Source organism: Gopherus evgoodei, chromosome 20 (assembly GCF_007399415.2).
Source record: "Gopherus evgoodei ecotype Sinaloan lineage chromosome 20, rGopEvg1_v1.p, whole genome shotgun sequence".
In the NCBI taxonomy this organism is placed as follows: Eukaryota; Metazoa; Chordata; order Testudines; family Testudinidae; genus Gopherus; species Gopherus evgoodei.
This window is the reverse complement of record NC_044341.1, coordinates 2943627-2968096: the sequence shown is the minus strand read 5'-3', so window position 1 is coordinate 2968096 and position 24470 is coordinate 2943627. Positions and strand designations below refer to the sequence as shown.

Below are 24470 nucleotides of genomic sequence, written 5' to 3'. Positions count from 1 at the left end.
TCCCTGTTTGTTTTTGGCTCAGAGCACAAGGCCGGGGACCCGTCCGGACACAGCCAACGTGCCCAGCTCATCAGCTGGCTCTAGACTTTGCTCCAACACTGCTGATGAGACAGCGCAGCCACAGAGGCTGACTCCTGTGTGTGGGCAGGGGGGTCGTTCCTGGGGCAGCTGCGGCGAGGCTGTGAGCCACCCCCCCTGATTGCTGAGGGCTAGAGAGGGGAACGGGCCCTTTGCGCCTGCACTCCCTCCAGCCCCCATTAGGAACCTGTGCTGTGTCCCAGGCTCTGGCGTGCCCAGCTCCGGAGGCTCAGGAGTGTATCGACAGGAGGCGACCAGGAAAGAGCAATGCTCCGTATGGATAAAGCCCCAAACTCAGCGGCCCTCCCTGAATGCGTCCCCTGCTCCCGCTGGCACACACAGATTGAGTGAGCAAGGACCGCCAGGCTCGGCCCAAAGCCACAATTCAGCACCACAGGCAGGCGCAGCCTGGGCTGGCAGCTTAAGCCACCTTGCGCCTCATCTGTACCCCGAATCCATCCCAGTTTTGTGCCTGTCCCTTGCTGGCGTGGCACTGGGCCAATTCACAGGAGAGACCCACGGGTCACCCCATCCACACATGCTCTTACTGGCTGCTGGCACCCTGAGGCACTGGGCGCCTAGCAACCACTAATGAACAGTAGGCGCTGAGCACCTGTGCACACCGCAGCTCCAGCAGACTGCAGCATTCCAGGGGCCGGAGCAGGAGCAGCGATCCGTGTGCAAAGCTGCCTCTGGGATCATATCCCCGTCTTCCTGGTCAGATCCCACTTGGAAAGGGGGGGCGGACTTTGCCTGTAACCCCCACACATACCCATGCCCCGTGCCCAGAAACAGCCGCCTCCCAGGTCTCAAGGTCGAGCTGCCTTGTGGTTGGGCTCTGCACGTGGTGCAAAGGAGAATGAGGAACACGCTATCTCTGCCTTGAGGACTAGGGACTCTCTATTGGGCCAGCTTAGCACGTGCAGACACAATCATAATTAACTCATAGATTTTTCCATAAGGATTGGGAGGCTGGTTGCTCCCAGTATCCACAGGAACCAGCAAAAAGCAAGCGATGCAGCAGTGACTCAATCTGCCTAGGAGCGATCAATACGTACTGAGGTTATTATACAAGCGTATTGACCGTCCCGGGGTCGCAGAGGGCTCTGCGCACTTGCTCCTCTTTGCTCTTGCTCTGTCTACATTGTAGTTTTCCACTTGGGTGTTCTCAGAATGACGATTCCCAGAGTAACCAGAATCCCACTTCTCTGGGGACTGATGCTCCAGAGACCCACAGGCCAGTGGGGCAGAGGGCAGCTCGGGGAACGTAGTTCTTTGTGTTACGCTGCTGTCCAGTCAGGAACACTGCCTCTTCCCAGGAACAGGGCAAGAAATAACAGTTTGGTGGGTCCCAAAACACCGTCTGGCAAGGAAGGCAGGAGTACGGGTCCTGTGGCAGATCACACACGGATTGCCAAGGCAGAGGGCCCCAAGCTGTCTCATGCACAGGGAAGGGGACCCAGCTCACCTCACATTGTCTCTGGGGAAATTAAGAGGTGACAACTGGGGGATCTGCGTGTATGAATTTGTGAGATTCAGAACTCTCCCTATGCTGCCAACGTCACTGGGAATGGGGAGGGAACTAGCTGCCTTCATTGTTGCCTCTTTACCTCCATGTTGGACTGAAATTCCAAGGGGACAGGTAGAGGGCTGCCAACAGAGGGTTGTTAACTTGGGATGCTCCTCCATTCTAATACACGCATGACAGGCAGGAGACTGGCTCCCATCCAGGGGAACTGGTCTGCCAGAGGAGAAGGAACCTGGCAAGGAAGCCTCCTGGTCAGGGCTGGTGATCACCTGTCAACTTGCATCCAGGAGTCACTGGACCAAGGGACTGAAAGGTTATAAAAGGAAGTGATGGGGCTTAACCCCCATTAGCTGCTGGGCAAGGGAAAGAACTCCAGTTAGTCATGCTCTGCACCTGGAGGGCTGAGGAATTAATGTCTTCTGGCCTGAGGAGGTGGAGCTAGGCTGATAAGAAGCTGGGGTGCTCAGCTGAAGAGAGAGGACGTAGGAGGAAGGACGCTCCCCCTCTCCCTGAGAAGGCCGGAGTTGGCAGGCTGAGGAAGGCGGTAGGGTCAGAAATGATCGCTGTGGTGGGCCTTGGAAAGGGGTCAGGGCAGGACTCTGGTAGGAAGAGAAGCCTCTGGGGAGCCGGGGAGGCGCCTGGATGGAGATCTGAGACAGGGTTTGTAAGTGGAAGCAGAAGAGAAGGTTGCAGTAGCCCAAGGGGGCAGAAGAATTATTCAGACTTGTTTTGATTGCCGTTTGGTTACCCCAGAAGGAGCTTGAATGTAATGTGTGTTGGCTGGAGGACACTGGTGACATTATGCCTGGCCACAAAGGGGTGCTCCAAGGGTGTATCCTCACAAAGGACTTATGTGGGAAGGGACAGACTAACAGCCCCCCAGGAAGCATGGGGCAAGAGGAGACGAGCTGGTGCGAGAAGGCTCCATGACTCACAACCCAGCCACGCACTGCAGCAGGAGGACCCTGAATGGCAGAGGAGCCTGATCCCAGCCCAAAGAATGCTCGGGGGGGGGGTGTGAGGCAGGGCAATGCAGGTTGGGTTTCTGATATTTGCATAGCTCTGTGTATTTCTTATAATACTAAGTAAAGAGCAGTGGTGGTTCAGAGTCTGGCGCAAAGTGTGTGCGAGGCATTGACACCTACCACCTGCCCAGCTGGAGAGGCGATGCAGCAGGCTCACAGGTGGGGCTCTGGTATGGAGTGTGTGTATCAGCTCTGGGAGGCTCCAGGGGCCCAGCAGTGGACTGCACGGCCATAGCTCTCAGGACAGTGTGCTGGACAGAAGATCTGCACCCCAGGAGTGTGCCCAGAGGCCCTCACGTAGGAACAGTGCTTGGACTCCTTTCAGACTGCAGAGGCTTGAAACACCCAGGATCCAGAATCTGTCTCCTCTCCTAGCAAGCCGGTGAGTGGCTAAGAAGGGGTGCTCAGCTGGAGCCATGACAGCGAAGCACTCCTACGCCCCTTCCATAGCACACTCCCTCCCCCTTTGCCCAGGCTCCGTATCCCTTGGCATATGGAAGGAGTCTCCAGGGGTGGTGCATTATGGGGATGCTAAGGAAAGGGGGGCTGGCTGGGGCCCTGAATCCAGAGAGAGGAGCTGGACTAGGCCTGGGAGAGGAGGATGTGGAAGAGTGAGGCCCTGGGTCAGCAATAGGTCAGGCAGATGATCCTGTCCTCAGGGCCGGGAGAGACAGAGGGGTGTGTGAGATGCCAGCTCTCCTGCCCTACTCCGAATGCGTCCAGCCAGGAGCCTGCCCCAGCTCCTTTACATCCTCCCCCACTCTCTACCTCGATTCCTAGCAGACCCCATGTGAGAGCTGACCCATCGTGGTTCGAATCCCCTGCCCTCATTCCTCTCAGCAACTCCCCGCCATACCAGAAACTCAGCGTGTCCGAGTCAGCCTGGCAGCAGAGGAGGGGGAAGGAAGGACTCCTTCCCCAAGGCTGGCGACCCCCAGGCTGAGAGCCGCTGGAGAATCCCAGAGCACCACGGAGCGCTGCTGGGGGCAGCTCCAATCCCTGTCCCTCTGATTGTGGCTGGGAGATGCAAAGCCCCATTGCAGGGGCAGGGGCAGGGTAGTGGGTTACTCCGGAGATGCAGGGAGGGGTCTCCTTGCTCCCATTGTGTCCCTGTATGACCCCTCTACAGGTGCCATTGCCTCACCAAGCAAAAATGCCTTTGAGAGCTGCCCGGCAGCCTTGTCTGTGGCAGCCTGCAGGGTCTCTGCTGAGCAGCCCCATCTGGACTCTGCTGGGGGTCCCTTGTCCAATGTCATTTGTCATGGAAATGAAAGGGTGTGGGGCTGCTGGAGACCCCCGGAAGGGGAGTGACAATACAGTGGCTCGCTGGGCCACTCAGTCATGCAGAGCCAGTGGCTGCAGCCAGGGCTGACTGGGCAAAGACGGTAGCTACCCAGCCTTTCTGGGAGCTGCCCTGTTGGTGTATGGGGAGGGTCCTCCTCTAAAGCCAGGCTGGGCATAGGGAACAATCCTGCCCTGCTTGACCTGGCACTTCTCTGACCTTGTGAGCCACCGCTGGGCATTGGAAAGCAGCGTCCCCGTCCCTACTGGCTGCTGTTTGCCCTCCTGAGTCCACTGTACCCCTGCTCACCCCAGCCAGTGGGGCACTGGAGCTCTGACTGGTGGATAGGGGACCGATCAGTAGCAGAGCCACTGGGAAATTGTCCCCTGGATATTTTGGGCTGATTTCCCCCTCCCACTCCAAGTGTCTGCAGGTTTATTCTGAGCATGATGCCAGCATGTGGTGAGGAGGATCCTGCCCCCTTTGTGCCTCCTGCTCCTTGATGCTGAGAGCACTCCCCCCCACGCCAAACCCACCAGCAGGGGCCTGTGTGAGCCCGTTCGCATCTGTCTCCTTCTGCCCCAGGGGCTCTGCCGGGGGCACAGGCTGGCTGGGAGCTGCCCAGCTGCCCCCAGGCTCTGTGCCTGAGCTCCACGCACTCCTGGCACGCAGCTGCCCCTCTCCAGGATCGGGCTGAGCGGCTCCCTTCACTCCCCTTCTGTCGTATAACATTCCTCAGTGTGGAGTCAGCCGGGAGGGAGAGGCCAGATGGGGTTTCGGGGAAACCTCAGCACTGTGCTGAGCTGGGTGAAAAGCCCCAGGGCTGGGAACGGGATGCCAAGAGCTGGGCTCAGCCCTGGACTAGGAGCTCAGCTTAGCAATCCTACCCACGCCACGGCCGCCTCCCTTCCACTCTCTTGCTTTCAAGTCACTCTTCAGTGTCAGTGTCTTTATTGCCCTGACAGGCAAGACCAGCCTTGCCAGCACCAATATACCAAGGAGCTGAGCCCAGGAAGGGCTCCTGGCGAGCACAGGCTGGATGGGCTCTGTCCCATGCCAGCCTTTCCTGCAGTGCAGGCTGTCTGCGCCTGGCACTCAGCTTCATGGCCTCCTCTCCCTCCTTGTCAAGGCAGACACTAGCAGAGAGGGCTGGATCCCAGCATGCTCTGCTCTACTCGCAGCCAAAATGGATGCTGCCCAGTGGGATCTGCGGGGCCGTCCCTCTGAACGGGCAGCTGCCCCGCATTCCATTCCTGGCACTCCGGGCGCAGCCCTCGGCTTCCTGCTCTTGCCAAACTGGCCCCAGGTTAGCCAGCTCATTGGGGCCACCAGGCTCCACGGCCCTTGAGTCACTCCTGGCATTCCCGGAGAGGGGAGGGTTTGGGTAAACTGTTTGGTAGCGGGTCGAGACAGACAGCCTGGCTCTGAGAGCTCGATAAAGATAGGGCCCTGCTCTTCTGGGTGATGGCAGGGTGAGGACAGAAGATCGAATTACAGGCAAAGCTCGTTATTGCTAAATTGCTCCTCGTTGATGGGCAGCCAGTTGGCTAAAGGAAGGATGCACTTTGCTGGGCAATGGGCTGATCCCAGAGGCTAGTGACCAGGAAGCCCATCAGCTCCCTCTCCTGGAAGGGACTGTTTCCTCCAGTCTATTCCCCATTGCTGCTTCTGACCATGTGGGTCAGCATGTGATAATGGTGGTGGCAGCCCCTGTGTTTGCGGATCCCATAGGGGAGCGAAGCCCTGAACCCCAGAGCAGCCACCAGCTACTGAGCCCCGACTTCCCCACTGACCCCAAGCAGCAGCAGGCCATGTCCCTGCATCCATCCACCTTGCCCAAGCCCCCTTGGCTTCCACGCCGGATGGGCTGCTTTCCCCATCTTCCCCCAGCTCCTCCCTGCTGCCGGATTCCTGCCCGCACATCCGAGTGCTGGCACCGGAGCCCTCCTTAAACATGCAAATAGCGCCGGAATTCGCAGTCCCCAGCGAGATGCTGCTAATCCCCCCACAATGCTGCCAGTTGATAATCTGACCTCAAAGAGCCACAGGCAGTTTAGCTGAATAATGTATTGAATCTAACGATTCCCTGGGCCAGGCAAGCAGCCTATTGAGCACAGCTCTACCCCTGCAGCACAATCAATAGGCCGATCCCACTGAGCCACTGGCAGCTTCAAAACACAGATTGAAGGCGCTAGTGGGTGTTGTTTTTTTTTTAATCTTTCACTTTATTCTGCACATTCCTGGCTGGATTCCAATGAGGGTAATTAGGTTCTGCAGGCAGAATGTAGCGGAGGTGGCTCCTTCTCCAGCCAACTGTTATACAGCGCTGCTGTGAGCGTCCACCCAGAGCAGTGTGCATGGGGCCAGCAAACATGAGCAGCCCTCCTGGTGCCGAAGTCAGAGACAAGCTGGGTGTGACAGGGTGTGCAGGGTAGTGCCCATTGAGTCATTCTCATTGGGCCAGAGCCTCAGCTGATGCAAATCTGTCACCCCCTTAAAATCAGTGATTTACACCCTGCAAGTATCTGACCCCTGGGCTGCAGCAAAAAACATCCAGGAGCTGCTTCATTAAAGTCCCACGTCCCAGTGACCCTGCTCCACCCCCAGTTCCATACGCCCAAAGGGACCTGTACTGGTGGCATGGCCGGGCGGGACAGAGCCCAGCGAGCGAGTGCTAGACTGGGGGCGAGGGGGCCAGCTGGAAAGCCCGGTGATGCTCCCTCTACCTGTTTGAGGGGTGCTCATGCTGGATTGAACTCTCTCCTCTCCGGTGCAGGCCCAGGCAGTGCCAAGTACAGAGCTCCAGGGAAAGTGAAGGGTACCTCTGGAGGAGACTCTGCTCCTGTTTTAACTTGAGTTAAAGAACATGACCAGAAATGTGTCCGGGAGCATCTAGACTGGCATGCAGCATCGCGTTAGCTGCAAACTAATTAAAATAGCCAAGCACAAGCTCTCATTTAGGCCCTGCATGTTTTCAGGACCCAGCCACCAGCCCCAACAAGGGGGGGGGATATTGTGGGGGTCCCACTAGTAACAGGACTGAGACCGATGAAGCTCATCGCACGCAGGGCCCCTGGCCAAACAGCCATCACATGGTAATGACTTTAGGCTGCTGCTGACCTGGTGTGTACTTGGGTCAGTGATGTAGGGACAGTAAGGCTTGTTACCTCTTGTGATGCCTCTCTGAGCCAGCTGTGTCCATCGGCCCCTCTTAGAGCTTTCTGGCCTCCGCTGAGTGTGAGAAGCCACAATTGTGACTAGGTTGTGGTTGGAAGCAGGAGACCTGGCACGGACAAACGTCCAGGATCCAGCTGCTACCTGGAGCAGTCCCTTCCCCCTTTGGGACGGGCAGGATGATTATTGGTGCAGTCGGGTTGTGGGTTTACTCCCTGCTCCCCTCATGACCAGCCTGGTCACTTTGGCAGCATGTTGCACCTACCTTGACCCCTCTTCCCTGGGCCTTTGTGACAGCACCACAACTTGCCGTGCACAAGCCGGGGAACTACAGACTAGTCAGCCTCACCTCAGTCCCTGGAAAAATCATGGAGCAGGTCCTCAAGGAATCAATTCTGGAGCACTTAGAGGAGAGGAAGGTCATCAGGAACAGTCAGCATAGCTTCATCAAGGGCAGGTCATGCCTGACTAACCTAATTGCCTTCTATGAGGAGATAACTAGGTCTGTGGATGAGGGGAAAGCAGTGGATGCGTTATTCCTTGACTTTAGCAAAGCTTTTGATACGGTCTCCCACAGTATTCTTGACGGCAAGTTAAAGAAGTATGGGCTGGATGAATGGACTATACGTAGATAGAAAACTGGCTAGATCATTGGGTTCAACGGGTAGTGATCAATGGCTCCATGTCTAGTTGGCAGCTGGTATCAAGCAAAGTGCCCCAAGGGGTCGGTCCTGGGACCTGTTTTGTTCAATATCTTCATTAATGATCTGGAGGATGGCGTGGACTGCACCCTCAGCAAGTTTGCAGATGACACTAAACTGCGAGGAGTGATAGAAATGCTGGAGGGTAGGGAAAGGATACAGAGGGACCTAGACAAATTGGACCAAAAGAAACCTGATGAGGTTCAACGAGGACAAGTGCAGAGTCCTGCACTTAGGACAGAAGAATCCCATGCACTGTTACAAACTAGGGACCGAATGGCTAGGAAGCAGTTCTGCAGAAAAGGACCTAGAAGTTACAGTGGGTGAGAAGCTGGATATAAGTCGACAGTGTGCCCTTGTTGCCAAGAAGGCTAACGGCATTTTGGGCTGTATAAGTAGGGACATTGCCAACAGATCGAGGGACATGATCATATCCCTCTATTCGGCATTGGTGAGACCTCATCTGGAGTACTGTGTCAGTTTGGGGCCCCACACTACAAGAAGGATGTGGAAAAATTGGAAAGAGTCCAGCGGAGGGCAACAAAAATGGTTAGGGGTCTGGAGCACATGACGTATGAGGAGAGGCTGAGGGAACTGGGATTATTTAGTTGGCAGAAGAGAAGAATGATGAGGGATTTGATATCTGCTTTCAACTACCTGAAAGGGGGTTCCGAAGATGAATTTAGACTGTTCTCAGTGGTATCAGATGACAGAACAAGGAGTAATGGTCTCAAGTTGCAGTGTGGGTGGTCTAGGTTGGATATTAGGAAAAACTTTTTCACTAGAAGGGTGGTGAAGCACTGGAACGGGTTCCCTAGGGAGGTGGTGGAATCTCCTTCCTTAGAGGTTTTTAAGGTCAGGCTTGACATCCCTGCTGGGATGATTTAGTTGGGAATTGGTCCTGCTTTGAGCAGGGGGTTGGACTAGAAGACCTCCTGAGGTCCCTTCCAACCCTGATATTCTGTGATTCTATAAGCCTCTGGGGGCCCCATCAAGGAGCAGGCTCACCTGATAGCAAGACCCAACACCAGGGTGTGCTGCACAGGGAGGCACCCCAGCCTTGGGAGAGACACGAACCTGAGGTCCCAGCTGCTAGCCGCTGGGGGCTGCCCCAAAGGGGGCTGCATTGCAGTGGTGGGTGAGAGATACAGGGCCTGATCCCCATCACCTTCTCACCTTCCCCTTGTATAAGGGAAATGCAGGGTGAGCTGAGTGCTGTTCAGAATAGAGCTGTCAGTAAGTGGCTGGTGTTCAGAGCCGGGTGCAGGCGGGGAGCAGTGAGGGGAGAGAATTTAGCAAGGGAGAGGCAAAAATTAAAATTGGGATTGTGATTCCTGGTCAGGAAACCAGCGTCTCTGCAGGATGATTCAAACTCCAGTCAATGCAACTAACTGGTCTGGCAGGTGCTGTGTGTGTAATAAGCCCCATAGCCCCATTGCAGCTGGTGACAGGGACAGCCAGCAGCAGGCGGAGAGTGAAGACAGACAGGGCAGACGTGGAGGTGAACATACAGGCTAGGTAGGGAAACTACTTCACCCTAGCATCATCCCCAGGACTGAGGGACCCACTCCCTGCTCCCAGCATCTCCCAGCCTGGGACCTCCAGGACAGAGGGACCCCCCCCCCTGCTCCCAGCATCCCCCAGCCTGGGACCTCCAGGACAGAGGGACCCCCTGCTCCCAGCATCCCCTAGCTGGATACCCCATGACTGAAGGACCCCCCTGCTCCCAGCATCCCCCAGCCTGGTATTCCAGGACTGAGAGACGCCCCCCCTTGCTCCCAGCATCCCCCAGCTGCATACCCCATGACTGAAGGACCCCCCCCTGTTCCCAGCATCCCCCAGCCTGGGACCTCCAGGACAGAGGGACCCCCCAGCTCCCAGCATCCCCCGGCTGGGTACCCCATGACTGAAGGACCCCGCTCCCAGCATCCCCCAGCCTGGTACCTCCAGGACAGAGGGACCCCCCAGCTCCCAGCATCCCCCGGCTGGGTACCCTATGACTGAATGACCCCCCCCTGCTCCCAGCATCCCCCAGCTGGGTACCCCATGACTGAAGGACCCCCCTTGCTCCCAGCATCCCCCAGCTGCATACCCCATGACTGAAGGACCCCCCCCTGCTCCCAGCATCCCCCAGCCTGGTACCTCCAGGACAGAGGGACCCCCCAGCTCCAAGCATCCCCCGGCTGGGTACCCCATGACTGAAGGACCCCCCCTGCTCCCAGCATCCCCCAGCCTCGTACCTCCAGGACAGAGGGACCCCCCAGCTCCCAGCATCCCCCAGCTGGGTACCCCATGACTGAAGGACCCCCCCTGCTCCCAGCATCCCCCAGCCTGGTACCTCCAGGACAGAGGGACCCCCCAGCTCCCAGCATCCCCCTGCTGGGTACCCCATGACTGAAGGACCCCCCCTGCTCCCAGCATCCCCCAGCTGGGTACCCCATGACTGAAGGACCCCCCCTGCTCCCAGCATCCCCCTGCTGGGTACCCCATGACTGAAGGACCCCGCTCCCAGCTGCTCCTGCCCCTTCTTCCCTTTCCCAAGTGAGTCACCAGCCAGGGCTCGCCCAAGAACCCAACTCTCCCTAGATAGTCTCAGCGCGCTGCCGGACACAACCAAGAGGCGGGGGGGAGACTGAGCTGCCCGGGCCCCTGCGCTCCCGCGCCGAGCACCCAGCGCGGAGCCCGGGGCGCGCCGGCCCTCGGCGCAGCGCAGAGGATTTGTGACCACCCCACGCCCCAGAGCAGGCGCCCCCTGCCCCCGGCCGCTCCCGGGGCGAGGCGGAGACCCCCCTCTCGGCTGGGCGTGCAGACATGGTAGGGGCCTGTCCGGGAGGCCGGGCAGGGACCGGCTGGCTGCAGAATAGCGCCGGGGCTCGCTGCTGCTGCCGCCGGCGGGGGCCTTTGCTGGGGGAGTCTCGGTCCCCGGGCTGCGCCCCCCGGGGCCCCGCGTCCCGTTCCCCGCAGGCACCGGGAACGAGCCGGGGCTGATTCCGCCCCCTGGAAGGGGCTGGGTTGGATCCGGGGCGGGATGAGCCTGCGGCGGAGCCAGGCGGAGCCGTGACTGGTTCGTGTCCGATCCCGCTGCTGTGTGCGGGGGGGGCACAACAGAGCGAGCCGCGCCCTCCCCCGCACGGCATGGAGCGGCGGCCGGAGGCCGAGGCGATGCGGCCCCGAGTCCAGGGTAAATAGCTGCGCGGGCCCTTGGGCAGCATGGGGGGGGGGGTCAGGAGATACTTCGCGCCCCTCCCCCACTGGTTGGTCTCCAGCCTCCCCGGGGGGGGGGGAGGAGGTTTGCAGCCCGGGAGGCGAAAGCAGCGTCCGGTCGGAGCCGGCCCCCCCCGCCCCGCAGCTCCATTGTGCGGCGCGCCCCGGCCCCTCTCCAGCGGGAGGTTCTGCGGTTAACCCCCCCCCCGCTGCCGGGACGTGCCCGGGACTCTGGCCCTTCCCCGCGGCCCGGTCCCGGTCCCGGTCCCGGTCCCGCTCGCAGGGTGGGGAAGGCGGAAGCTCGTGGCGGTGCCGGGGGAGTTCCCCGGGGGGGTTCCCGGCCTGGCCGCCTCCCTGAGCTCCGGGAGCCGAGAGATCATCGGGTCTGAAGTCGCGGGTCCCTCCCCAGCGCCGGGCCCAGGCTGGAGCATCTCTCCCCGCGCCTCTGCTGGCTGGCACCAGCCGCCTTTGCTGGGGGGGGGCAGGCGGCCGCTGGCCTTGGGCACAGTCACTCGCCCAGGCTAGCGGGGCGGGACGGGGACCCCAGCCGGGCTGCGGAGTGTGAATAACCGGGGGTGCGCCACGCTGCGCCCGGGCCCGGCTCCCCGCCGCCCAGACCTGCCCGTCCGGGGGCTTCTGTGCTAGGGGTAATGGGGGGGGTGCTCAGACCCCTTCTCTGGAGGAGGGAATGGGGGGGGGCACAGCCCCTCCTCCAGCTGGGTAGAAACCCCTGAATTCAGTCCTGGGCCTGGGGTTTCACGGAGGCGATTTGGAATCTTCCCCCAGCAGAAGCAGACGGCAGCTGTTTTGGAGCCAGGTCCCAGAGATGTCCTAATTTAGGCCAGGCCCAGGACGTCAGCCTCGCCCTGCAGTGTTTGCAGCCCAGACGTGACTGAACCGGGCTGGGGCACAGAGACACCGGGCTCTGAAAATCAGGAGTAACAAGGAATCCGGTGGCACCTTAAAGACTCACAGATTTATTTAGGCATAAACTTTCATGGGTAAAACACCATGTCTGGATTTCTACCCACGAAAGCTTATGCCCAAATAAATCTGTGAGTCTTTAAGGTGCCACCAGACTCTTTGTTGTTCTTGTGGGTACAGACTAACATGGGTATCCCTCTGATACAAATTGGGAGTGACTCCTGCAGTCTAGGCCCCTCAGCTGGTGTGAATGGATGCAGCTCCCATTGGAATGAACAGGCCAGATACATTGACCAGGACGTGGGGGCTGTGGGACTGTGATGATTTACACCAGGAGAATTGGCGCCTGAGTAGCAGATGGTGCCAGAGGGAACCTGATTCTGCGCTCGCCCATCACAGCATAAATCAGAAGTCGCTCTGGGGAAACAGGCAAGTCTAAGCAAGGTTCAGGGAGAATTGGGCCCCTGGGGGTATGGGTCCCTCTGAACGACCAGCTCCTGCGGGCATTCGAGCTCCGCAGAGCTCAGGGCATTTTGACAAGCCTCAGGCTCTCCAGAGAGGTCTCCTCACCATCCAGTTGTGAATGATGTGTTCATTTTCACTGGGGGGTGATGAAGGCCCAACTGGGCAGGCAGATAGACCCAGTTGAAATGGAGGGTCCAGGGGAAGGCAGTGCCCCCTCCCTGGAGTTTTAGGGAGCAGGAGGAAAGGAGCTAACGTGGTCTCAGTAGGCCCACAGATGACCAAGCCTGCAGCCTCTAGGATCTAATTAGATTCACTCAAGTGGCTGCAAGATAGACGTTGCCCTTGACGAGACCTTTCCAGACAGTAGCAGCCTCGGTCTTGCAGTGCAAAGAGGGCAGATCTTGGTGTTTCTGGGTGTGCCTGGTCCCCCACTGTGCTGCTCCTCTGCCCACTGAGCTGCAGGGGGCATTGGGACTGCTGTGGGTCAGGCCAGTGTTCCCCCAGGACCTGCCTGCTCCTCCTTTCCCTTTGCCCGAGGGCATCACTGGCATGTGTCTCCAGCCCTGACGCATGGTAGGGGCATGGGCCAGGCCTGAGGAGGGTGGCACTGACACAGGTCAGCTGAATTTCTTCCCCCAGGTCTCATCCTCTTGCCTGCTGGCCCCCATTTCTTCAGGAGCAGAGTTGGAGTGAAGGGGGTGTTAATTTTATTCTTCCTCATCACTAGGTTTCTCCTACCCTGCACAAGTGGCCCCTCCCCAATGCCAGCAGCTTCAGCCCCCTGGCACACAGGGTGCAGGGCACATCTACTGGCTCATGAAATCCAGAACTGAAGCAGGCACCTGCAGGGGATTCTGTGCCTGCCCTGCCCCGTTTGTGTGCTGGCGCTGGCGCTGCTCCTCATACCCCTGCTCTGGCTGAGGGCAGAGCTGAGCCAGTCCCACTCAGAGCTTGGTTGGCATCCGTGTGATTAGCTGTTGGGTCTCTGCTGAGTGCCACAGTACCCATCTCTGCAGCTTTCCCAGATCTTCCGCAGTGTCAGGCAACCTGGGTACAACACGCCTGCCTTCTGACACTGCTCCATCTTGCTGTGGAGCTCACTGTGTCCCTGAACTGTGCTACAGCTTGTCCAGACCCTGGGATTGGTTGGAGACATGGTTAAAACACTGTCAGGTCCTGTCTACACCACAGGATGCAATGGTGTGTTAGCCCATAACCGGGTTCCCCCAGCATGGTTACATGTGCAGCATAGCCGCCTCCTAGATCTGGTGAGGAAAGCGGGAGGCTGGTCTTATGAGTGGGAAGGCAAAAGGCCTTTCATGGTGGCTGCGGGGTGGGAGGACAATTGGGGGACAGATGCTGAGGATGCAACATCCACGAGTAGCTGCCTCCTGCTGCATTTCTGGGCAGGTTCATGGCATTCCCAGGTGCAGTGCAGCTCTCCCCCGGCCAGGGGTTTACCATCTCCCTGCTGGGTCACAGGAGCAGCCAGGCCTGAAGCTGCAGCTTTGCCCAGCGCTGCTGGATTCTCTTGCTCCTGGGCAGCCGGAGGGAGGGCAGCGGCTGGCTGGAGCTGAGTCTGCAGGAGCCAGGATTTGTTTTGGCTCCGAGTCTCTCTAAGGGGCCCAGCCAAATGCTCTTTGGCCCTGTCTGTGTTGGTATCTCCGGGTGCAGGCAGGGCAGTACTGTGACTAAGCATGGCTTTGTGGCAGGCCTGTCTTTCCACTGATGGAGGAAGAGGGAAGGCCGGGCAGCCCCCTCCCCCTCAGTCCCTGATGCCCTGTTGCAGGAGTGGGAGGGACAGCTGCTGTGATTCATGGAGGCCTGAGTCTGCAAGGGCCTGTGGTGGCCGTTCGGGGGAGGGGAGGACAGTGTTGGCAGGGGAAAGAGAGCCAGGACCTTTCAGAGCTCCCAGCCTTAAATGCTGAGCTGCAGCCCTGGGGCCCTGCAGCGTTTGATAAATACTGTGTTTAAACAGAAAACTGCAGACGTATTGTCTGGGCCTGGCTCTCGGCTCCTCCGATGGGCCTGGCTTTCCGTTGTTTATAGCTGAGCAGAACTGTTCTTTCCCTCCTGGTGATGATGTCCTGTGCCTGACGGTGTGTGCGTGTGCTCTGACTGGCTGGGGGCAAGTTCCCTGCCCATCCCTGGGAATAGTGCCCTGCTGCCAGACACCCAAGGGATTTTTGTGTCCCACCAATATATTGGGAAGCTAGTTTATTGTTAATCTTCTAGCAAGAAAACAATGGGAATGGGGTGGGGGAAGGGAGGGAGAGAGATCCAGGTGCTAAGCCTCTGGAAGATGTAACGGGTTTGCAGCATGCCTCAGTCCTGGGGACAAGTTAGCTCTTTATCGGATTTTATCGAGTTGTGTTTGCAGAATGAGTCTCTCTGAAGCCTGGCATGAATATCAGTGAGTTTGTATTTCTGGTGGAAAGGGGTTTGTTTAAACATTTCCCCCTTTCTGTTAATTTTGGTCAGTCCAAACTGCCTGGAGAGTGGAATCGCCCTGTCTCTGCCCATTGCTCTGGCTGCGTGAAACAGCCCTGAGCCCATGGGGACAAGGAAACACGGGGTGAAATCTGGCCCCAGCTCAACCCGTTTTGCCATTGACTTCAGTGGGGCTGGAATTTCACCTGGCCGAGGTGTTTACACTCCTCTGGCTGGCCTCGAGCTGGCTGGCCTGCAGGGGAGGGCTGGGCATCTTCCAGTTGACCTGGACAGGGCTTGGCAGACGAACAACAGGTTCACCATGTCCCCTAGCAAGCCAGCCAGGGTGCTAGTGGCACAGATCTAGGACAGGGCAAGGAAGGGCTGCTCTGTGGAGCCATCAGCAGAGAGATGGTAGCTAAATGCAAGCAGCTGGGTGAGGTCGGCCAAGGGCAAGGACAGAGCGGGCGCAGGCCTTTTCTGTAGGGTCTTTTTCCTCTTCCCATTGGGACTGGTGGCCCAAAATGCAGAGACCTTGGGTCATCAGCCGAGGCAGGGGCTTTGGAGGAAGCCAGGTCAGGGAGAGAATGGAAGAAGGGGTGGCGTGGGGTGGAGGCCTGGGCTTGGCCGAGGCCAGCCCGATTGCTTTTCTGGGCGATGTAACATGCAGAAATGCAGCGTGTCAGCCCTGGAGTGCATTGTCCAAAAGCCTTAGTGCAGCTTTCACTCCAGAGAGCTCTGCGAGGCACTGACTCCGGCATGGGGCAAGAGCCCTGCGCTGGGGAAATGGCCGGCCTAATCGCTGGGTGAAATCAGGCTCTGTAGGCTGGGTCCTGCTAGCGACCTAGGGGTTAACGCCAGTGGCCTCATTCACAGAGGTGCTGGGCTCTCCTGCTCCAGTTAGAGTCAAGGGGAGTGGCAGATGCTCAGCACCTCTGCAAATGAGGTTGCTAGGCCTGATTTCTGGAAGGAGCTGAGCTCCTAGTTAGGCACTGGGACAAAGGCCAGACTTTCAAAAGCGCCCAGCAGCAGCCATGTGGCACTGATGGGCAGGTTTTCTCAGAGCTCAGCACCCAACTCACCGAGGTCTACTAGCAGTTCTGCCCATGCTGTAAGCTGCTGCTGCTGCTCAGGGTGTCCCTGGTCCTCAGGCACTTCCTCCTACCCAGCTGCTGTCACTAGCCTGATGGGTGTCAAGTCGCAGAGCGTGCCCTGGGGGTCTAGCGCTGACTCGGGGCCGGTCTAGTGCAGATATAGGCATGGGGCTTGAAAGCAGCTCAGGTTCTCTGACCATTTTCCTTTATGTTTATTTTTAAATGAATTGGAAACAACCCGAGGCCCCATCCCAGCACCGCCCTGAGATCCTCCCTCTCTGAGTTCCCCTGTCACGCCTCGCTCCACATCCGGGGCACTGCCTTGTAGCATGGCTGCTCTGCCTTGGCGCTGGTGGGCAGGGGTCACCACTGCAGCGAAGTATTATCAGCTCCTGCCCCGCAAGCAGGCCTCCCTTGCTCCTCAAGGATTGTTCCGGTGCGCCACTAGCTGTAGGGATGCAGCAGGTTATCCACGGGGGGGACAGGGAGCTGGCTGAAGCCAATGGTCCTCAGAGCATCCTCATCTTAGAACAAGTTCTTTTGGGTTGGTCTGTAGAGCAATGGACCCTAAATCTCCTGGGTGGTCCCCAACCCCACACCGGCAGGCCCCTTGCTGTGGTGCGGCCTCCCTTACCCTATTGCAGGTCGATTTAGGGTTAGGAAGGTCTTTGGGGCAGTGTCTGTTTCTCCCCTAAGCTCAGTGACAGCTCAGCAGGCTTCTGTGTGCTGGGTAGAACAACCTTCCCAGATCCCCCAAATAAGGAGCAAGCAGAAATGTGATGGGCACCGTAGGAAGCAGAGAGCCCCTTAAAATGCAGGCTGCTGACCTGGAGAGGGCATCTGGACAACCCCCTGCCAGAGTCTGGGGAGAGCTGGGAAGCTTCAGCCTTTGGTTCCAGTCTGTTTAGCTTTTGGGTTCTCATGGGCCCTGAGGACTCTGGTGCAAACAGTGCAGGGGAAGGGTTAAACCCAACCCACACCCACACCCCACCCCTGCCCTGTTTGTGCTGGGAGGATGAATGAATGCTGGGGAAGGTACTGGGGGCATGGTCTGTGGATATTCAAAAACCCAGCTGCAGTTCCCCTGCCAGGCCTGAGGGGAAGTTCAGGGCTTGGGGCTGTACCTGCTGCACCCCCTTCATGCCCCAGGGCAGCTGGGAGCCAGACCCCAACGGGAGCAGCCCAGTTTTCATTTCTGAGTGTTGGAAGACGATGCTGGAGGGATGTTGGCTTCCCCTGGGCACCGAGCCCAGGTGCTGCCAGCCCATGCCAATGATGGGGGAGGGTTGCAGTCTCTGTGTCATGAGTGCCCCTTTGTGTGGTATCTGTCTGTGCTGGGCTGGCAAGGAAGGGCAGGGACTCCATTCAGCTCTTTGCCCTCAGACTTGTGGTGGCTGCTCTCTGGGTCGGCCATGGCTTCCTGCTGTAGGGCAGGCAGGCCTGCAGCTCTGAGCTGTCATGGGGTGGGCGTGAGTGGCGCTGTGGGCAGAGGAGCAGTTGTACCTGCCAGGAGCTGCGCCGGGCGCGGGCTGCTTAGTTACTATCTCAGGTGCTGTCATCCAGGTGTGACGGATACAGTTGTTCATGCTAATCCTCCGGAAGCTGCGTGTGTGTGAGCAATTGGGTGTGTGGCTTTGCAGCATGTCTGAGACACGCTCCGCTGCTCCTGATCATCCCGTGGGAAGACAGGAAGGCTGCAGAATGGAGTCCGGGGGCTTTCCCCTCTAGGGGTCCTGGCTCTGATCCAGCCCCTGGGCAGGGGCTGGCTGACTCAGAGGCGGGGAATGGGATGGGGGCTTTTCCTCTCTAGGGTGCTGGTTCCAATCTGACATAAGGTTAGTAGTGACCAGCAGTCGTTCCCACTTGATGACGGTCCGACCTGTGTAACATGATCCAGGTTTCTGTGGGTGCCTCAGGCAATGGACCCTAGTTGGCCATTGCAGTGAGGAGGCCAAGGATTGAATGAGCTGCAGAGATTGCACCATCCCTTACCTGCTAGAGGGCTTTCTCTGAGTCATTGAGACACATTGGCCCGAGTGGGGGTAGAGGAGGTGGCCCCATGCTGAACCCCTGCTGGGGATGGGGAGGGGACCCCTCTCCTGGGGCAGGCAGCAGGGTGCCTTTCTCCAGCCCCGCATGCTCCTCAACGAGGGAAGAGCCCAGGTGCGTCTGCCAGGGGCTGGACTATGGGGTACAGGCCAGCGGCCGGATTCAGAGGCACTTGCTGTGCCCTGATGTGCTGAGCTGGGGTAGGAGTTGGCCCTTTGCGAGCTGTGAGAGTGGCCTGGGCAGAAGCTGTGCTAACCCGAGAGGGAGCGACACACCAATGGCCTCATGCCCGAGGCAGCTTTGTTACTTGGCCTCTGCCCAGAGGAACAGAATCCCTCTGTTCAAGGGACAGGAGCTCTGCCGGGCCCAGCAAGGTGACTGCTTAGCTACCCAGGTTCTCAGCGTTGGGTTCTTTGTTCAAATTCTGCCTCAAACAGCCTAACCCTGCAACCTGTTGTCCGTGAGCAACAAGAGTCAACCCCAGCAGCTCGCGCATCTTCCAGTAACCAGCTGCACTGACCTGAGCATTCAGCTGAATTCCCTATTGGCTCCTCTTCGTGCCCCACATCCAGGCCCTTGGCAGCGGTATCCAGCATGGCAGCATTCAGCTGGAAATGAGCGTTGGCAGCCGGTGGCAGACCTCTCTGTCCACCCTCCATGGAAGCCTGCTCTCGGGTGGGGGTCCTTCTGCGCCGCTGTATGGCCTTGGATAGGGAGCTGCCAAAGCCCACGTCGAGCTGGCTGTGGACTGCACGCTGCACAGATGGGCTCTGGAAAGCGGCATTTTAACTTCCTTTGCCTGGCTCAATGCTGGGCTGCCCACCTGCTGCCCGGTAACTGGGAACCTGCTGGCGACATCCCACCCCAGCTGTGTACATGCAGAGACTTGACACCCCGCCCCACCGGCTGCGAGAGGCTCCCCATGAGCTGTGGATGAGCTAAGCAAGTTTAGGGGTTGCAGCTCAGGGAGCTGAGTCAGCAGCAGATTACACAAGAAAGACCCTCCCAGGAAAGCTGCGCTGGTGCCATCAGCCCGTGCACGTGTGCACCCCCGGGGATATCGCCTGTCCTGCAGTGTTGCTTGGGAGATCGCAGGTACCCGTAGGATGGCTGCTTTTGTACTTGGGTCCCCAGGGCCCTGCTGTGTCAGTGCTGCACAAGCAGCCAAGGGACTCACGGAGCTGAGGGCAGCCCTTTGAGATGGAGACTGGGGACCCACAGATGCTTGGGAGTTAGCTCCGCTTCGGTTTTCTTCAGCCTCTGCCCCGCCTGACTCTGGGCTGCCGGAGCATCCAGCGGCGACTTCTGGCTCTTCCTCTCCCTCTCCCCCGCTCTGGCAGGCAATGCCATAGGCTGGGCTTTCCACAGGCTCGTGACTGGCTGCTGGGGTTGGGGTTGGCCAGGCAGTGCCCAGGCATACGTGAAACAAGAGCAGAGATTGCTGTTCATTTGCACTCCAGCAGCACCCAGGAGCTCGCTGCGCTAGGTGCGATACAGAGACGACAAAGCCCCAAGGTGCTTCCAGTCGAAGAGGTGGGCACCGGCAGAGCTGGGGGAGCACCAGGACCAACGAGGCAGTGGCCTCAGTGACGTGGGCAGTGTTATGTGGGCTGGGCTCTGCGCCGTGGCTCTGAAGGGAGCCAAGGCCAAAGCTGGAGTCCTGGTGTATCTCCCACTCCCAAGTGCAGAGGAAGGCAGGGGCTGTGACTGGGCTGCCCTCTCTTCAGGATCAGCCTTGCTTGGGGACGAAGGGAAGCAAGCCGGTGAGTTGCGGCCCCTGGCTCGGGGCCAGGCCTGGCGTCACCACCATGCCCTGCCCTTGTTGTGCTAGGTAAGGGCGTTAGCTCAGAGCTCTGCTGGGCCCAGGCGTGTGTGAAGCCTGGATCTTCCCCTGCGTAAGCTGCTGACGCTAGAAGAGACACTGGTGGAAAGTGGGGCCGGGTGAGGGCACAGGGACCCCAGCCTGGCATGCTGCAGCCTGCTAGGGACAAGTGACGTCAGCCCAAAGGCCTGGGAAGGGGCAGGGCCAGGGCCCCGGGACTGTGGGGACGGGTGATGCTCTGATCCTTTCTCTATCTGGCAGCTCCCAGCGGAGCCCTGGGAAAGTGCCTCCATCCCCTCCAGCAGACACCCTGCTGGGGCAGAGCTCAGCAGCCAGGCCAGGGGTGCCATGCCCCTCCATCCTCAGGAGGGATCCAAGGCCCCTCCTTGACCCTCAGGACAGCCCAGCCCTGAGGGGTCCCAGCGAGCATCCAGTCCATTAGCAGTGTGCTTCTCAGCCTCTCTGAGCAGCTGCCCCATGTTACCAGGCTAAGCCCCCGTGACCTGCTCAGCTGCATGTGTTTGTGTCTGCCATGGGGCCCGGAGCGAGGCGGCATGGGGAGTGCAGGCAGCAGAGGAGGGGGCCTGATCATTGCTTAGCTGTGAGGCCTGTGCCCAGCTCCATCTCTCTGGTGGGGGCCCTGCAGGAGGGCACCCCTGCCAGCGCTCATCAGACGCCTGGGGCAACACGTGTGCATGGACCTGTGGCATGTGCCCGGAGAGAGCAAAGTGTCCCTCCAGTTGGCTTGTTGCAGTGCTTTCTCGCCTAGTGTAGACGAGGCCTCGCCAACAGAGATGCCCCCAGGTTCTTCTGTGCTGTGGTGATGGCAGGATTGTGAGCTGGCTGCAGGGGTGTGTGTGTCCTGCCTTGCCCCAGTGGCTTTGACAGCAGCACTTTGCCTGTCCTGAGCATCCCTACTGCTGTCCGCCAACACCACCGAGTTGGGAGCAAGCAGGCCCTGCCATTCAGCACCATGCCCCCCCTGCATGCCAGCCGCGGGAGTTGGGGCACTCTGGGCCCAAGGGCTCACCACAGCAAGTGTGGAGTTGCCTGGCATGTCCTGGAATCGCCAGTCTGCACGAGGCGAATGGGAAACACCTGTGTCTAGAGGGACGGGGGAGAGCCTGATTCTGCGCATGCGTGGGGAGAGTTCATCCCCTCTGGAATTCCCTCCCCGCTCGCAGGACACCCACGCTGACTGCTGTCTTGGCAGACAAACAGCGTCGGGTTTCGGGGCAGCTGCTGGGACGAGACAGCGACAGCTGGCGACAGGCTGGGGCAGGGCGAGGCGAGGCTGTGCCTCAGCTGGGTCAGCTCAGGGGTCGACGCAGGCGCTGCCCCAGCCGAAGAAATTCTGGCTTCTTTGGTCACCTAGTCACGGGCTGCAGGAAGCGTCTTGGCCTGGCCGGTGAACTGGCTTAGATGGGCCCTAGTGGCCCCAGCTCTGCCGTGCTGCCCCAGTGAGGGGGTGGTGTTCCCTGCCTGCCTGGTACTAACTGGATGTGCATTAGCCTCGCTGACTCCATGCCCTTCCCCACAGCAGGGAGGGGAGCTCTCTGCAGTGTCAAGGGCCCAGACCTGCAACCTGCAGCCGTTGGGGGCCAGGAACTCGCCTCCAGGCCTGTTTCTGTGGCACCATGTTCTCCGTGGGCTCTCCCAGGAGGCTGAGCTGAAAGCGAGGGAGCTGGGGGTCCCTAATGGCCACCAGCAGCCTGGTCCCCATGCTACATCTTATCTCATGCACAGCCAATATTGCCGCATGGCCTGGCCTCATGCAGCCCTGGCGCATTGGAGTCAGCGCCCGACTGCGTCCCCCCAGCCTGCTTCCCGAAGCACTGCCTGGGCTTTCCTAGGAGGGTTCCCATCTGCCCACTGGCCAAGCCTGACCCTGTTGAGCCCACGAATTCTGCAGCCCACGGTGGTTTGGCTGCAGGTCCAAGAGGCCTGAAGGGAAATCATGTGCAGGGGGACCCTGACTGGGCTGGGCGTTGGGCAGAGTCGCCCAACCCCCGGCCTTGCCTTAGGCACGTTTGGGGATCTGGGAAAGTATTGCCATCTGTTCTGAGGCGTCATCCTGGGCTTGAAGCTTTCCCTCATCTGGTGGCTGCAGGCCCCGGGTGAGGCAGGACACGCCTTTCTCTCAGAGTGTTTTTCTGGCTTGGCCATGGAGGGCTGTCTGGGTGTGGGTGCCCGGAAAGCTGGGACCCTGGAAGGAGGAGGGGGTGATACCCTCAACTCCCCCTGGCCTGTAAATGGCCAGAGTCTCCTTGCCACATCTGGCTCCACGTGCAGCCAAAAGTGCCAGCAGCTCTGCCTTGGGGCGGCAGAGAAGGGGTGCAGTGTGTGTGGAAGGGGGGCATGGGACAGGCCAGGTTTGTGAACGGGCTGTCTCTGGCTCATGTCATGTCTCCCCATGCCAGGCCCCCTTGGGCTCCCTCCCCAGCCTGTGTGCACTAGGCCAGTGCTGGGGTGGCTGGTTCCGTGCTAGCTCCGAGGCGGGCAGAGCGGAGGCTGGATCGCTGCAGGTGGCACTTGGAGGGCTTGGGGCATTAGCACAGGTCAGACTGGAACTGCCGCTGCAGGTGGAAATGCACGTGTGTGTCTAACCCGTTGGAGCAGCCAAGCTGCTGTGTAGGGCACCGCGAGCCCCAGGATGGGGGATCCCGCTGGTCCCCCTCCTGCCTGCCCCACTGGGGGGATGCTGCCACGGGGCCAGGGGGCATTGCTGTGCAATGGCAGGGGGAAGAGGGGCTGTGGGCAGAGCTGGTTCAGTTGATTGCAGGGTTGCACTGGGCAGAGCACTGTTCAGACACACCCAGTGCTGTGGGCAGAGGGCTGGGGCAGTTCTTACAGCGCAGCAGGATGGAGCTGGTCCAGCCCAGACAGCCAAGAACCCATGAGGCTGCCAGCTCCCGCTCCTCCCTCTGTATCCTCAGCCCTGGCAGTGACCAGGGGCTGGGCTTGCCTGCCAGGATGCCTCCCTGCAGGAACTGCAAGGCAGGGTGCAGCCTGTGTTGGGGGGGACGTGCATGCGGTGGAAGGAGACACGGGTGGGGTGCCCATCACAGGCGGTTTTTCCACGTTCTCCCCTGGAACGAGCCCCTTGCAGCTGTGAGCTTAGTTGCTACTGGAAAGCGATGCCATCCCTTCCCCGTGCCAGCACTGTTCTCAAAGCCCCTGGGGTGAGCATGCCTCTGCCAGTGGCGCGGGGTGTCTCAGGGATCCCTGGGGACACTATCACTGGGCAGCCCCAGGGCTAGTGCAAATGGCCCCTTGCCAGCCGCAGGCTGGGTCTGTGCTTAGAAATACTGACTGGCAGCTTGCTGCCTTTGTGGCCAAAGTGCCGAGAAGGCAGGGGGTCGTTCTGGCCTGCCAGGCCCTGGCCCTGCGGCTGCACTGTGCTGCCATCAGGAGCCAGCCAGGGCTGGTCCTTGCGCATTTGTTTTTCTCTCCTGTCCTGGCTGTGGCTGGGGCCCTTTATACAGTGCCTGTGTCTGTCTGTCTCAGTGGCCCTGTCCAGCCCTAGGTTGCAGAGCGCTTTGCAAACATTACCCAGCCCTCGGCTCTCGGGGTGCATTACGTCACCCTGCAGGGAGGGGCCAGCTCTGCAGCCACATCTCACCTCCCGTGCAGCTTGGCATGCGCCTACTGCCCTAGGCCTGCCTGCACTTCAGCCTCCCCACTGCTAGTGCAGGGAGCACATCCCAGCTGGGAGTTTTCCATGTATAGACTGATCTGAGAGCATTGGCTGGGCATCCCAATTGTCCTGTGAGTTTTATAGATAGGGAAACTGAGGCATGTAGCCATGCAGACTCTGGAATAGAACTTGGAAGTCCTGGCTCTCACCCCCACCCCCTACCATGCTAACCTCTAAACACCGCTGTCCTCTCAGAACTAGGAACACAGAACCCAGGAGTCCTGGCTCCCAGGGCCCTGCTCTAAGCGCTAGATAGTGCCGGATCAGACCGTTATTTACAAACCGTTACATCAGGGTCTGTTCAGTCTAGAGTGCAAGGTCTGAACCCCCCGAGAGGCTCCATGCTGCTGTGATACGCAGGGCTGTGGCCCTGGAGCTGAGGGGGCCTCGCTTCCCCGGGCACAGCGACGACTCCGCATGCACGTGCCCCTGTGCTCATGTGTGTCTGAATGGGCTGGTCCCCACACAAATGCTCACCAGTCACCACAGCGTCGCCCTTCCGTGCCATGCGCTGCAGCATCAGCGGCTTGTGGGACCCAAGCACCAGGATCCCATTGGGGTCTCCTGCCTGGTGCTGCCGCTACCATGGGCTCTTGGAGGAGATTGGGGCTGATGGCTCCCTGGAGAAACACAGCCAGCACCCAGGGAGCTGAACACAGACCCTCTCCCCGAAACAGAGCAGGGCACCAGCTTCCAGCTCCGCATGCAGCAGCTGAATGATGCCCCGAGTTCGCTCCGACAGCCAGACTGTGCTAGCACCTGGCATGCTCCTTGGGGCTCGGAGCCTGCTCCTTTGGCGGGCCGGGGTGGGGACAGTATTGGGCTGCAGGCAGAGCTGCTCTCAGGCCTTTGAGCCCCCCAGTGCCTGGTTTCTGCTGGCCTGGTCCCTTCCCGTCTGGGGCACACTCGGTGGGGTTCTTGGGATCCCAGCCCAGACACGGTGTGTTCCCGTGCTGGGAACACGGAGCCATAGCTGACTGGGTGACCCACAAGCTCA

The 24470-nt window shown here is 59.5% G+C and overlaps 1 protein-coding gene across 5 annotated transcripts in view; it reads left to right on the top strand.

Annotated features, from left to right (window-relative positions):
• The first annotated feature begins 10530 nt into the window (after nucleotides 1-10530).
• MAP7D1 (MAP7 domain containing 1) overlaps nucleotides 10531-24470 on the top strand; it is a 36688-nt gene continuing 22748 nt past the window's right edge. For 4 of the 5 annotated variants that reach the window (XM_030539168.1, XM_030539166.1, XM_030539167.1 and 1 more), the window contains exon 1: nucleotides 10677-10969. In XM_030539168.1, coding sequence (XP_030395028.1) covers nucleotides 10924-10969 — 46 coding nt within the window. In that variant the 5' untranslated portion in view covers nucleotides 10677-10923. Of the gene's footprint in view, nucleotides 10603-10676; nucleotides 10970-24470 lie in introns of those variants that run through there. The other variant, XM_030539170.1, reaches the window with a different exon arrangement.